This window comes from Aedes albopictus, chromosome 1, assembly GCF_035046485.1.
Source record: "Aedes albopictus strain Foshan chromosome 1, AalbF5, whole genome shotgun sequence".
NCBI lineage: Eukaryota > Metazoa > Arthropoda > Insecta > Diptera > Culicidae > Aedes > Aedes albopictus.
Window position 1 is genome coordinate 159,813,337 of NC_085136.1, and position 15,594 is coordinate 159,828,930.

At 42.2% G+C, this 15,594-nt stretch overlaps 1 protein-coding gene across 18 annotated transcripts in view; it reads right to left on the reverse strand.

The window, feature by feature from the left end:
* Positions 1-564: 564 nt before the first annotated feature.
* The window catches only part of LOC109427728 (cAMP-specific 3',5'-cyclic phosphodiesterase), a 248,743-nt gene continuing 233,713 nt past the window's right edge, over positions 565-15,594 (reverse strand). For all 18 annotated transcript variants that reach the window (XM_062845664.1, XM_062845663.1, XM_062845665.1 and 15 more), the window contains 3 exons: positions 8,971-9,133; positions 8,547-8,903; positions 565-7,657 (listed from right to left, as the gene is read on the reverse strand). In XM_062845664.1, the coding sequence (XP_062701648.1) occupies positions 7,595-7,657; positions 8,547-8,903; positions 8,971-9,133 (583 nt within the window). In that variant the 3' untranslated portion in view covers positions 565-7,594. The remainder of the gene's footprint in view (positions 7,658-8,546; positions 8,904-8,970; positions 9,134-15,594) is intronic.

Sequence of the window (15,594 nt, forward strand, 5' to 3'; positions counted from 1 at the left end):
GGCATCCCAGATCAGGAGTGACCTGTCAATCGGACAGGAACAGCCGAACTTCTGCTTGAACTTTATCACAGGACGGGAAACGGCAGAAACCTGGTTAGACTTACCCACCAGACTGAAACCAGCTGACATCTTATTGGATTTTCCCGTCCACATCGGTTGGTTTGATTTGATCGCCGAACAGAAACCGGCGGACATCAGGGTGAAACTGCTCATTAGACTGGATCCAATGAACATTGGAATTGAATTTGTCTACGGACGTGATCCTGTCATGCACTGGAAATGTTGGGATACCGGAAGGGAATCGGTCATAGCCTGGAGCAGTTGCAATACTGGAATCCTTGCAGTAAAGTAGCTGCGGCACCGAAAATTAATGGGATAACGGGAAGGAACCGGTATGGTACTGGGTTATCGGTGGCATTCCGGTTGGCTTCGAGACTTGGTTTGGCGTGGGATTGAATCCTGATGGCGATTGCCTCCACAGTTCGGTCTAGTAACTTTTGCATTCATAAATTCTGCACAACCCGCAAATTAAGGCTTTCGGATGATGAATACGCAAGTCGCCACTAGTTTTAACACATATTTATATTAACAATAAGTAAAACCATTGTTCCATACACATTGTAGCATCCATAAATCTGCCTTTGTTCTCTTTTGCTTAGCTCGCGTAAATCATCTGAATATGATAAAAACAGGGTAAAGTGAAACAATCCGGATAAAAACGTTGCTTCTGAAAAAGAAGACCTCCGACAAACAATCAGATTTCAGTTTTCCGATTTTATTCACACTTTTTCGTGAGCTTTGAATTGAATCATATAGTTTTTCTCATATTTTTTTTCGGTAGTTCTTGCAATAGCTTCGTATAGGTTTATGGAGATTTCGAACCAGTTTCATTCAGCAGAAACAAATCAGGGCACAATATGTATTGATTGTTTTCATCTTTTTGCTTAAAACTTACTAATCAACAAATTTGAAACTTAAATGTATGTTACCTTTTGTAAAACATTGCGTATAACGACGGCCAGCGTCTAAAAATATACGTGGTTGTGTAATGTTTCCTTTCTAGTGTTTCTCCTATGGGTTCCGGAAATCGATTTGAACTCCGTTGGGTTGGATCGGGGCTGGTTCCTTTCTTCAGTTCCAAGGGATACAATTTGTTCGTAAAGATTGGTGCAGTGTGCATATTATTAAGTTATAACAGGAAGAAACTCGTTCCGAAAACTGTCTTGTCCAGAGTTCCTTCACTAACCCAGTGAAACAGTCATATTTATCTATATTTGCAAAAAGCTGAGACATTGTCACAGTTTGAATATGTTCATTATTATAGCAACGGTGATGTTTTATGCGTTTTTTTTTCTGGCATGAAGATGGTCATATGTATGTATGATCTGTGTACATGATGTGAATGTACTGGGAAAAGTTCAGGCGGAACCAAAATCGGATGAATCTGTTTTGCTAATATTTTCAAGTTGTACGGTATTCTGTGTGTGGTACGTGTGGAATCAGTGATTAGTTATTGTAGAGAGACTAAGGGGTAGTGGTGGGCAAAGAGAGAAAAAGAGAGCTTGGAGAGTGAGGGAACTTTCATACTTTTTCGTTCGCGGAAGAGTAGCCAATGTAGATGTCTTTTACCTCCTATAGAAAATACACTCGAGGATTATATAACTAACATGTAAAGCGCTTTCGTACATTTTTCGTTCTATAAACCTGATAATATTACTTCTACTACTTTAAATACTTGATTATGTTAAAGAGGCACTTTATTGCGCAAAATTTAGATGAGCTCTGGAAAGTTTTCGGCCAAAGTTTTTCCTCGTTTTCTCTTCTCAAATTTGTTTTAGGTGGGTCATTTGGTTAGGTAATCGGTAGGTGATGTTTCGAAAGGAAAACGGTCAAAATATTATTGGTTTCTAAGTGCCGTTCGTATCCAACTCATCGGATTCAAATCGCTTCCACTTCTCTACTGCTGTATGTCTATCTATTCCACACTTTTCAACTAACAGTTTGTTCATAATGAATCTCGTATAATTACTTTGCGAATGGCTTCATGTTCTTTTCCTTGGTATATTGTCCTACTAATTAGAAACAACTAATATGTGGTTTTCCTTCGAGCGTTACCAGGGTATGCAGATGGTGTTAGTTTGATGAAGTACAAGATTTGAACCTATATATTTGAATACATTGAAAGGTGGAAGTGGTGTATTCGATAAACATTTGAAAATCCATACAACTAATTCATCCTAAAATCACGAAACATAATCTAGAACATCAAAAAATGCTGTTATAGATTATGCTTCGTCGGCCATTACCAATAGCAAATATGCTTGAGAGAAGTTTTCAAGCTGATTTACACAATGTAATCTACTGGGATCTACACAATGTAATGTGATTATAACAGTATTTCAACAGTTACCCAAAACGGATTGTTTCTCGGGAAACTCCTTGAGGAATTCATATCGAAAGGCCTAAGTGAGTACTATGAAGAAGTTTTAGTTCATCTTCCTAATGAATTTCTGGCGAAATTCACATCAGGATTTATGGTGAGATCTCTGTCAGCATCCTGTACAAAAGAACAGTGTTTGAAATCTATTAGAAATTATTTGGAACCTTATGAAAAATTTGGAATTATTTGGAACCTTATGAAAAAAAAACTGATGGTGGCTCCTAGGAGGAACGTCTGGAAAAATACAGGATTGCTTGCTTTAGGAAATATTCTTGACGTAGCGTTCTAAATGTGTCAAAGCTGACCTGTTTCGCAGGTTAGCGTTTAATGAGCACTGGGAATTGTGGCTGTCAATGAACATTTTACATGTGCACATCGTGTGGCAGGCACGAAGATATTCTATGCCCAAGGAAATAAAGGAAATTTTTATTACAAAAAGTTCCTGTACCAACCTTGAATTGTAGCTATCAAGTTAAGCACGGCATTACTGAATACCCGCGCGTTCATAGCTGTGGCTACATGGGACGGTTCCGGTTCATTTGGCCGAATGCCGTTTGGCCGAACGCCGTTTGGCCGAAAAATGGATGATGAACTTTAGTAACCATGCCACTGTTCCTCGCATCAGTCTATGATTCAAAGAAGTAAAAATCTTTGATAAAATATTGGCAGTTTCAACGCCAAATAATCCCTGAATATCAAAACTAGAAAGAATAGCCTATGAAGGAAATGTTTCTGGTGATCATATTGGTAGCCAGAATGTCAAAAACTTCCTCTGAATTCTTTTGATCATAATTCGGTCAAATGACATTCGACCAAACGATCCATTCGGTCAAATGGCGTTCGGTCAAACGTCATTCGGCCAAATGGCCGGACACCACACGGGACATTTTACGAAGCCCTGCTAATGGAAATCTTTAATTCGGAAAAAATCTAAACATTTCTGGTTGACAGTTCCGAAAATCAAATTTATGAACGTTTCTTAAACTAATAAGAAATCGAACATTGTTGGCGGTACTAACTGCAAATATTACGGAAATTTAAAAAAAACTTCATAGAAGAATTCTTGGCGGAATTAACGAAGGGCTTATGGTATTTCCTGAAAAGTATCAAAATATGTTTTGGTTTTCCCAGACTTATTTGTTGGTGAAGTCTTTTTGATTTTCTTTCTTGCCTCCTTCTGTCGAATGTAACATCTCAGCTCCAACTGATCAAGGCTTTTTGTAAGATCTCTAGCTGAATTTCTGGATGATACTCTAAAAGAACACACGTGGAGGCATTCCTAAAACATTTTTTTTCTGGATTTTTACAGAAACCATAAAAACAAAATTTAAAAGAATACTTGATTTTTTTAATGGAACTTAGCATTGTTTTGTAGAAACGGCGATTCTTGAACATCGCTTCCGATTCAAAGAATGGCGTAACATTTGAAAAGTGGTTTACTTGACCCCTTTGAAAGCGCCGTACGACATTGGAACGATGCAGCCAAAGAACGGGTGCTGCACTCAAATTTTATTTCCTTCAAATCTCTTGAAAGATCATCAACGAATGTGTCCTAATTTAATCGAAATGGAAGACGTTGATAAAATCATTTTTTTTTCTCTCGGTACCGATCGATTGGGGGTGACCTGCACCGTTTTGTTTTGTTTCGTAACTCCTGGTAACGCCGCGAGGAATCCCAAACAAAACTGAAAACAAAACAATTTCAGCCAATAGTCTAAACTATCTACACAGTTCGGTAATGTATTTACTTCTTTTTTTTTCTCTTTTTTGAAATTCTAGTTACACTTTCACATTTTCTTTTGCTTGCTTTGCTTTGTTTTTTTTTTGTTGCTAACCCTCGAAACTAGATACACACATCAATATTTCACTAATCGCTAGCATTATCAGACAGTTTTGTATGATTCTCTGTTTTTACTTTGTTTGTTTGGTTTTGTTCTCGTTATGTTTATATTATTAATTAGTCTTGTTCGCTAATTGTTGAAGGTTTGCCGCTTCGAGACAGATTTTTTCTTCTTCTCTTTACTGCTATTTATGTATGTACGACGTTTTTCTTACGGTCACATGATTTTTCTTCTGGATTTTTTGTTATGTGTTGTTGCTTGTCGGTTATAGCGCGTGGTTGTGTGTTTTGTTCGGTGATTCACGCGTAAATAAAGTCGCCCGCATTTCAGCTCTTCGATGATGATTGAACGTAGTTTTCTTTTCCGTTTTAGAATTCATGCGTTTCGGTAGAACAGTTGCAGCTGTAGTCTTCACAAAATTCAGAAAATAGAATTCTCCACGGCAGTATTTACCTTACCTTGGAATAGAAATCTTCCAATACTCCATATAGCGTATAGTGTTTGATTTTAGGTTTGATTTTATTGAGAGCTATCCACCCATTAGACGCCGTAAAAGCCAGATAGAGAGTTGACTTAATCCAAATTTAGAGTTTGTTAGATTTTGGAATAGACATTCAAATAGCCTAGCCGGCAAGGCGATGGTGGCTCCGACTGAGGAAACTTGTTTCTGTATCTCAGGGTGGCGATTCATAGTACTGAATTTTGCAAACTGGTTGCAAAAAGAGCGTTTACATAACCATTAAAAGCAGGATAAACTATCTCGATCGAAGGAGATTAATTTCGCCACATTCCGGATGTAAATCTCTCACCTTAGTCACTAGGCTACACGGATGCTATTACAACAAACACCATCAAATAGACTGTTCTCACTCATTTAAATACTCGTAGGATGTCAATTTGAACGCACGTATAGTTCGAACTTGAGGTGTTCAATTCAATGGAAACAAAATAAGGGCATATGTGGAAACAGCTACCTAAGAAGGTTATACGAACTTGAAAATTTCAAGAAAAACCTTGGGTTAGGTTTGGTAGAGATCCCAATGTCAGTGTTGGTTGCTTAGCGTGAGCATGGTCATTGGCTAGGTGGCGGCGAAACTTGAAGATGCAGAGGTCTTCTAATTCTCGGGTTCTGATTGTATGTCCCATGAGATTTACAGCATGCCATTAGTAGCAGAGAAAAGGCATCGGAATGGTCACGATGGCATCAAAAGATGTGGGCTGCTACTGGAAGGGAGATGACGTCACAGAAAACCCTGAACTTTGAGAATGTTGAAAGGTAGCAACTGTAAAGCAGTTGTAAAGGACGGAGATCGAAGTTCGAGAGCATGTAGTCGCATCGAAACGCGCTTCGAAGCACCTTGGGGAGATGGTCGCTCATCGTTCGAACTTCAAGGAACACGTCAGTTACGCCTGCATAAAGGCGACAAAGGCTGTCAGCGCTATAGCGACGATCACGCTGAACATCGAGCGACCAAGAAGCAGTAAGGGGCATCTTCTGGCGAGCGTTCAATACTCAGGTTTTGTGCCTGAGCTTGGGCTGAAGCGTTGAGTACGAAGCGTAATCTTAGAGTGCTAAACTATGTATTTTGACTCATGGACACGCCAGTTCCGACGAAGACAGTATGCTACCAGCGGAAGAATGACCGAAACTCACACTGAAATCAGAACGCACTCGCTGGATAAGTGGGGGCAAAATTCAGTGAAAGGCAGATGGATCCATCAGCTGCTCATCCCAAACGTGTCAGCATGGATGACGTCGGTCGTACCGTTAATCCTATTGACCATTCGTAAGTGATATTGACCAGCAGTAAGCACTAAGGAACTCTAAAGCTCGTAAGTTGGTAAAGAGTTTGGCAACCAGCTGTTAGGCGCTGTAGGTAGGGCACTGTTACGTTAACAAAATGCCCTATTCATTTTCAAATCTTATTACTTGCAAAATTCTGAATTAGAGCCACGTCCAACGTGATCTTGCCTGCTTGACATTTAACAGAAGCGCCTCCTGTTAGATGTTCTGAGAACCAAGAAGTCCAAGTTATGTATAGCTTGGCCTGACAGCCAAAACCCCTTTGGCCCAGAGCTCCTACATGCGTCCAAATTCACTGCTGAACTGGTTTTCGTCAAATTTCAAAGGCTTCATTTTCTACCATAATTTTGCCAATTTTTATTTAAGAATTCGATATCGGTTAGCTACTTACACAATACGGGGTAAACGTAATCCTTGCAAAAAAACGATTTTACTTAGACAACGAGCGAAATAAACGCACACAGAGAATCAATGTCCAAATATTATCCGAATAGAATCTGACGTTAAACACTCTTCGCTTTGTTTCTTCCTTGCTCTGATATTGCTTCTATTTAATAACTACTTACGACCTAAGATAGTTGGTTTCTTCTGTTTTACCGTATAATATCATCAGCAGTGTGTCACCATTTTATGTTCTTCTCGCTCACCGCTTTTCCGACTCTGCGTCATCAATGCACAAAAACCTCCACGAAGCAGAAGCCTGGCTCAACAAAAACCAAAACACCACTTTTCATCGAATCAAAACAACAGCCTGGGATTTGCCTTTTCTTCACTCTCCGTTAAGTAACTGTTCGGAACAAAAGTATACAAAAGTTAAACCAGGAAAACTCTACTGTACCGACTAGGAGGGTGACGATCTGAACATTTCCATGAAATTTCCAGCAGATCGGTCCCTCCTCCTCCTCATTCTAAGCTGCGTACTTAGTACTATTACAATCACTAAATTATACATTATGCTGCTTTTTGGTTTGGATATAGATTTCGCTATTCGTGTGGTGTGTTTGCTTGCTTGTTTGTTTTAAAAACCTTCTTCTTGACTTTATTTGTTATTTTTGGTTTCAACATATACATCTCAGACGTATCAAAAATAAAATAACTTATCGTACAAAACATCTGTGTTGCTCCATCGTAAAATGTCCTCTCAACTAATAAATTATTAACGAATTACAATTATTCATTTTAAATATATTTAACGCACAGGGAACCAGCCCTGCCGTTGTGATTTTAATGTGTATGTGTGTGTACGTTTGTTTGTTTAATGTGTGTGTCTATGTGTGTTATTGTTGCTTGCTTGTTTGTTTTGGTTTTCGTTTTGTTTTTGTAAAGATTCTCCCTAACAACATCCCTCGATTCGCTATTTGCTTTTTCTTCCTCTTCGGGTACTGATTTGCGTATGTGATTACATTGGTATGATGAGTATATGCCTAGTTGGTTGTAAAGTTGTTGATTAAATGTATATTCGTTACGATGGGGGGGAGAGCAGCGGGGTGATAATGATGTGCGGTTTTCCTAGGGCTTTTCCTCGCGATTTGATTCATCATTTTCCGAAGCACTTTCCTCTTCCAGCGTCATCTGAAAGCACACAAATAATGATATTTTGAACATGTGTTGTGTTCATAAGCTCGTTCATAAGTATTGATAAACATCTCTGTATGGGTTCATACAGCCGAAGCGAAAGACTTGCTGAGGTCTGAGCTTCATTCTCGGTTCATCCAGTTGGGTTTCTACAGTTTCCTGTACTCCTAGGGTATACAGTATCTTACTGATACACAAAATGCAAATGTAAAAGTGATCAATCGGCAGAGAAAACCCCAATGAATAACTGATGGCGAATAACTTAGCAGGTATGGTATGGTGGCTCCGATTGAGGAAACTAGTTTCTGTATCCGAAAATAGAACATCATTGTTCTCGGGTTCAGAAAAGAAGGAGTAATTGAAACAAAACTAAGACTCAACCATAACAACCTATCAGTCAAGGTGATGGTGGCTCCAATTGAGGAAACTAGTTCCTAAATCCGAACATAAACCACCATAATAGTACAAAAGAAATAGTTAAAACAAAATGAACATTGTTCAGGAAATATATTGCTGTGTGCGTTCAAGCTGCAAACGGTGCCCAAATGCGCTTCAAATGCGGTAACACAATGTTACCAAAGGCAACTTAGCAACCATAGTCAATCTCACGCCAACTTAGGATTCGAATGCTCCCACTGACATCGGGTTACTTGTTAAAAAATCTTACCGCATTTAGTGCTCCCGCATTTGATATTTGGATTTTGAATGCACACAGCAATATTAAGAAGAAGTCAAGGAGTATCGCTGATTCCAAAAACTTCCAAACGATGTGCACATGGTTATCTACACAGCTGAATTTTGTATTTGTTGCCAGATAATAGAGAAGAAATATGCTCTAATGCGTCAACTATGATGTCTTTGGCCCCTTCCCCCCAGAACCACTCACCTGGAACCGAATCTTATCGTCCGCTTCGTCGAGCGCGGGCGGCGAAGGTGGTATTAAGCTCTGGTAGTAGTCACGGTTCTCCTCCAGCATGTCGAGAATGTCCTGCGCGTCCGGATGCACCAGGTCCGCCCACGTCTCCCACAGCGGATGCACGATGTAGTCGATGAAGCCGACCTGCGATTTTTCGATTGTCGCGTTGTGCCGATCGCACATCGGGCTAATGTCCATGCCGGCCGCCCGCTCCTTGTCCCCCTGCAGGAAGAACTCCTCCATCAGCCTGGCAACCCATCGTTTGTACATTGGTAGCGGTTTGGTGGGATTGCTGAGATCAGCGCAGTGTACCAAGTTTTCTAATACCTGTGAGGGAAGGTCAACAATGCATTAGCTATCGTGACATTGATGGACACCCAGCGATTACATTTACCTGTATCCTATCAGTATAATTATCTAATAGTAGGACTCCAGATCCAGCGACCTTCTTAGTCTCCACCATAGTTTTCAGATCGGCTAGCAGTGTCATGTGTTTCGACATATCCGTTGATAGCACCATATCGATTACCATCTTTCGAAATGTTTGACGTTGTTTCCTGTGAATGAAACAAAAATGGGTTATGGAAAAGTTAATGATTAAGTGTAGAAAGCTGTGTAACGTCTGTAACGGTTGATTCAACTGATAACTCCAGAATTATTGACAATAAAAAGAATACCCTGGTGATAGCCAAACTGCGCCTAAAACTCATCTCTTTACCAATAACCAACAATGTACGGTAGGTGCCGACGTCCGCCACGGTAATACCTAGAGCGGCATATGTCAGCATTGCATTGTATACGCACAGAATCTCAAAGTAGCGTTGCTGGACAAGGATGAGTTCGTTAGAGTTCGTTGGGTTTATTCCTGAGAGCTTCTGGAGAACAGTTAAAGCAGCATTAACGAAGCAGCCGAGAGCTACTTCGGGTATGTTGAACAGAGTCGACGGAACGATCAGTTCAACTAGGACTGTACAGATATACAGCGCTGTATAGTCGCTGGTTTAGAAATTAAACACTACGGGCCACCTGTACCGGAAGTAGAAGTCCACCATACAGGAGACTGCAATTCAAGGTGTTAAGCGACTCGTGCCAAGGGATGAATGGTTCAGGGGGTTTGAACTATGCTCGGTCACTTGCACGTATGCCAGTAGCCTGTATGTCCACAAGACCGAATGTAGTAACATTAGTCGGAATACCTAACGATGCGTTCAGATCGTTCCATACGTCGTTCGGTATAGTGTCATTTGTAGTGGGCCAGTGACATTTGGGTTAGTGTTATAGCATCAGCTGAGCACATATCACAGTAATTTATCTCATGAGAGGTAATGGATGATGCGTGGTTGTCGAGGACCGTCAACAAAACCAGAAAAAGGCTCCGGCCATGGATGTGGTTGCGCCATAACTGAAAGTCATAATCGACTTCTGGTCTTCGAAGAGAATCATCAGCAAGGACTTCAAGCAAGATCTGCTGCAACTTTGAAAGTTGTTATTAGCGGCAAAGCAAGACCTAGATCATGGAAACAGTGGCAACAAAAGAATCGGTGAAGCTGAACGTGTTTTTAGTCTAACCAGATTGACCCCTTCGCAATCCGGCTATCCTGACAAAATCGTCAGACGCAACCTTCCTCAAAGCAGTGTCGCAGAAGTGTGTGAGGTAGTTTGTCGGGAAGTTATTTGTGGGGTATGAATAAAGCTGAGTAGCATTTCCCATGCGTGTATTTCCCCTAGCAAGCATCAGTGACAGCCAGCACCATGACAGGGTCGTCGTCAGTGTGATGCTGCCTCATTGACGAGTGGACTGTTGGCGGAGCAAGACGCCATCACCGTGAGGTTCCGTATTATGCCAAGTGATTCTACTGCAGTTTGCTAAGATGGCTGGGAACGGATTGTTCCAGTGAGTTGCCCGGTATTCACATTGGCGATCCTGCCAGGAGTGCATCATAATCAATAACAAGTTAATCATAAAATAGGTAGAATCACTTGGCATAAAAACAGTGAGAGAAAACAAATCGTTTTGGTGTGTGAAGTGTGTGGTGGTGCTGCAAACACAGTGAAGTGGGTGTTGCAATTCTGCGGTTCCTGACGAAAGCTAGAGCGCGGAAAGTTTTTGTCATGCCAACCGCGTTCTGTTTTAGCCTTGGTTCTAGCACAAACACATGAACAAAGGCGCGGTGACGTGGTTGATTTTTGTTGTCGACTGGTAGCACGCTGTGGATAGGTGGTCGGTCGATGATTGCATGCATGTTTCTTCATGTTCTTGCTCGGCATGGATGGTCGCGCTTTCGTTGATTCCTCGGATCGTACATGCTCGTGTTGTCGCTCGGTTGGACGGTAAATGCAAACAGGTTGATGTGCATGATGGTAGAGGTGTTTGACTATTGTGAATGTTGCCGTAAAATTCTCGCGGCGTTGGTTGGTTGGGTTGGTTTTTGCTCGGGTTTTTGGTTGGGCATATTAATGGCGTTTCGAACCGCCGAAAATTTTTCTGCATAAGGAAAATGCAGGGACGTGTAATGAAAACCGTCCAAGGAAACGGCATTTTTTGGATAACCGCCGAAAATTATTCTGCATAAAGAAAATGCAGGGACGTGTAATGAAAACCGTCCAAGGTAAAGGCGTTGTTGGATAACCGCCGATAATTTTTCTGCATAAGGAAAATGCAGGGACGTGTAATGAAAACCGTCCAAGGAAACGGCATTTTTGGATAACTGCCGAAAATTATTCTGCATAAAGAAAATACAGGGACGTGTAGTGAAAACCGTCCAAGATAAAGGCGTTGTTGGATAACCGCCGAAAATTTTTTCTGCATAAGGAAAATACAGGGACGTGAAATGAAATCCGTCCAGGGAAATGTTATTGAAAAACTGCCGAAAATTGTTTGCATCAGGAAAATGCAGCGATGTGTAAAGAAACCCGTCTAAGGAAATGGCGTTGCATGATAACTGCCGAAAGCTGTGCGTGAGGAAAATGCAGGGACGTGTAATGAAAACCGCCCATAAAAATTGCATATCGTAAAACAGTTTAAAATTCGAAGTACGCAATGAAAACATATCTACTGAAAATATGTTGTAGAACCTCTTTTGAACTCGTTTTGTAGAATCTATTTTCGTATAATGAAGGACATTTGTGTGTTATATATGGTCCATCTGTACCATCACATTGAAGCATTGAAAATGGAGTTGTATTATATACGGAATCTTTAGTCTGATAAATCTCAAATTCGTTAATCTCTTGTTTTTTTTTCTTTTTTGACAAATTATTCTTACAAAATATGTTCGTTTTCGTTGAATGCGTCGAATTTTCGCAATCGTGAATAACGATTGATTTGAGTGAGAGAAAAACAGGGCCGGCTACATAACGAGACGTGCGCTTGAAGGAGAGAAGACGCATCACCCAACTGCGTGTGTTGTAGTTATTTTTATTGGAGCTCGGCAAAACCCCATAGATGATTGGTTAGCATTGCAAGTTATCAATCAAATGATATAGGTTCGATATTAACAAAAGTGCGTTTACTAAACAAAAAAGTAAATGTGGCCATTCGTCTTAATTCTTGTATCTTGAAGTGTATCTTGTTGCATCGGTGCCATAAGGATGAAGAGAACGAAATTGAGGGTTTGAGCGTAAAAATAACAAGCCTTTTAGTCGAAAACTTTTTTTTTTCGGAGAAGAGGGAGAATGTGGGGTATGAACAAAGCTGAGTAGCATTTCCCATGCGTGTATTTCCACTAGCAAGCATCAGTGACAGCCAGCACCATGACGGGGTCGTCGTCAGTGTGATGCTGCCTCATTGACGAGTGGACTGTTGGCGGAGCAAGTCGCCATCACCGTGAGGTTCCGTATTATGCCAAGTGATTCTACTGCAGTTTGCTAAGATGGCTGGGAACGGATTGTTCCAGTGAGTTGCCCGGTATTCACATTATTGTCTTCCCGAAGCAAAAGGGCGCTAAAGCCTCCAGCTATGCGCTCCGAAAAACTGGGTAAGGAGGGCATGATAAGATCAGGCCGTCTTCGGTCGAAAGGTACAGAAATCTTCGACCTTGTGTGAGTCCTCAGCCACCACGAGTTTGGACGGGTCAGGGACAGGATCCTAGTGGACAGATGAAAGAAGAAGACGCAGAAAAATAATCAGATAGAGCAGTTTCCAAGGAAGACTAGGGTGACAGTGTCGGAGGTTCCGAAGGCGATGAGGAGCGATGCTAAGCTCACGGATCTGGGAGATGTACGCAGCATCAGGGGTACTCGCGGCCGCCAGGTTTCGGAAAGGCCGTTAGGGCCCTAAGGACCTTGATTTGGCTATTGACTGTTTATTGGCGAATGCAGCCGTTCTGTATGTATCTCGTTGAGGATCTATCAGCCGCCGGAGATTTTTCGGAGATTTCAGGTGATATGGTGGTGAAGGCCTAAGACACAAGGCTGCACGATATTATCCAAGTGTCTGATCTGTTCTGGAAAATCAGAGAACTGCAGACGATGGGAGACCCAAAGAAGGCCGGAGCTTTCAAGAGAACCTTAGCTGGTAATTCACTGTGTAAGTAATGTAGTTGAACCATTGTAACGCAGTCCAGCAACTGCTATATGCATACTCCATACCGATTACTCGCCGAATCCATTGGATATTCTCTAAACCCGCGAATTTCGCGTCTCTACTTACGGGTCCGCTACGCCCCTTCTTGGCGCTTCATAAAGCAGTATGTTGAATTCAATGTGGTAATAAAATTAATCTTTACTCATCAGGACTCAAGCTGGGATGGTGGCTACATACATACATGTATCTAATAAAAGCATCGTGGTCGCCAAGGTCAACGGGGCCTTCTTCTGTAAGTGTAGCTGTTATGCATGTCCTCGATGGTGTCGATAGAGCAGTTCATGCAGATACTGAACTGTATGACGGCAGAGCTGACACAGTGAAGGCCGGTGATTAGCGTGGGAAGCATGGGCAGATCCTGCTAGAGGCACTGGCTAAATCAACGTCGCTTTGGCTTATATCGGTACAAAAAGCCCCTTTAACCAAAACGGAGCAGAATCGATTATCGAGGTTAATTTTTGTAGTTCTGTTCACCTTGCGGTTCATTAACCCTAAAAGGGATACCTGGGGTCCATTGGACCCCAGGTGCCTTTCAGAGCTCGTCTTTGATGGAACACACTCAGCGAGGTGACGAAACTGAGGCCATGAAGGTATCCCTTTTAGGGTTAAAGTATCGACAACAATAACGGAATGCAATGGGCAGAAGAAGCGGTGACCAGACTAAGGCCAACCTGTCGCTGGTGGAAAGCATCATACATACTTCCAACGACGAGGTATTTATGGAAGCCTTCCGCCATGAGCGAAACTTACTAGGTCCAAGCGGTCACCAAATGGTAGTGGTGCTCTCTCGTGTATGCGATACCAGTATGCCTAATTCTACCCTAGGAATGGAAGACTACCGACGTACTGGTAGACTCAAGCTTTTGCGAATCAGCGATAGAGCGAGCATGCACAGATGAGTAGCGGAATGAGTGACGGGTGGTGTTCGCGGCTGTCAATGTTGCACTTAAGACCGAGATAAAGGTCAGAGTACCAATACGAACCCATGGGGTGATACCTACAGAGGCGTAATGACCAAAACAAAAGAGAAGTCTCCAGAGAGGTTGGAGAGGGTCATCGAGGGGCACTTTTGGCGTCGTTATCCGAGTCCATGACCTTCGTTTGTAGGACCGCTGGAGACTGGTGCTGGCTATGAGGAGAGGGTCACCGGTGAAGAACTTGTGGGTGTTGCAAAACCTTTAGCGTAGGCAAGGTCCCGGGTCCGGATGGAGTTCCGAATTGGCCTTAAAATGTGCTATTGCAGAGGCTCCTGTGATGTTCGGATCTGCTATGCATAAATGGTTGGACGAAGGAATCAAAGGGGTATTCGATACTGTGCAGTAGTGACCCTGGATGCAAGGAGCGCGTTCAATAGTGCCAGTCGGGTGGCTATTGCCAAAACGCTCTTGCGGCTTGGGGTACCCGATTACTAGTACAAGATTTGCGGAAGCTACTTCCAGAATTGAGTGCATACTAGCATGCGACATGGATGGATTTAGTGTGGTCTTTGAAGGTGAACATTTACTAGTCCCTCGGGATTACATTTGAATCGCTGAAGTTGACCAAACTTGATGATTAGAGAAAGTAAAAATCGTAACAAGGTGGGACGGAAATGCTCTCACATAACCTCTGAAATTCTGCAAGGTTCCATTTGGGTCCAGTGTTATGGAATGTCATGTACGGCGAGGTTAAGGTCGGCTTCGTTTGCGATATTATGCTGGAGGTCTACGGTGAATCGACCGAAGACGTATAATTGACTGCAGTCCACTCGATCGCAGTCGTGGTGGAGAAGATGAGCTCAAGAAAATTGGCAGGCACGGCAAAACAACTATAGTAGCACTGCCCCGAATGACGCCTAATAGCTCTCTATTGTATGCCAGTAAGAGCTAGTGTCGCCTCGGCCATACTAGGAATGGGCCCGGCCTAGGGCACGGCACTACGCTATCGTGGTAAGCTAGAAAGTACGTACATGATAATGTGCCTGAGGGTGGCAAGTGCGTATCGTACCGTGTCACATAATGCGTTTTGTGTCATCACCGCTATCCTTTCTGAAGTGGAAATAGTTCTTCGAAATGGTCGGTACAAAGGGTATACGTAGTACAGCCAGATTGGCCTCAATAAAGAACTTGCTGGCTTTGTTCAGTGTACCCAACAGACTCATTTGTTTTCGCTGAGAAACATCTTGTAATGTGTTGTCCGTTATAACCCGTCTCCTAGTAAAATCAAATGGGTCTGTTGGACACACTAAACAAAGCCAGCAAGTTCCCTATGGTCAAATGACAGTGTGCGTGTGACAGTTCCACCAAAGGAAGGTGGTTGATTCCGAGGGTAAATAGATAGTTAACCAATAAGAGCCCATATAACCGATGCAGTAAGCATACGGGTATTCAGCAAGACCATGCTGAGGGTGACGGGTTTGATTCTCGGTTGATCCAGGAGCTTTTCGTGGGCATA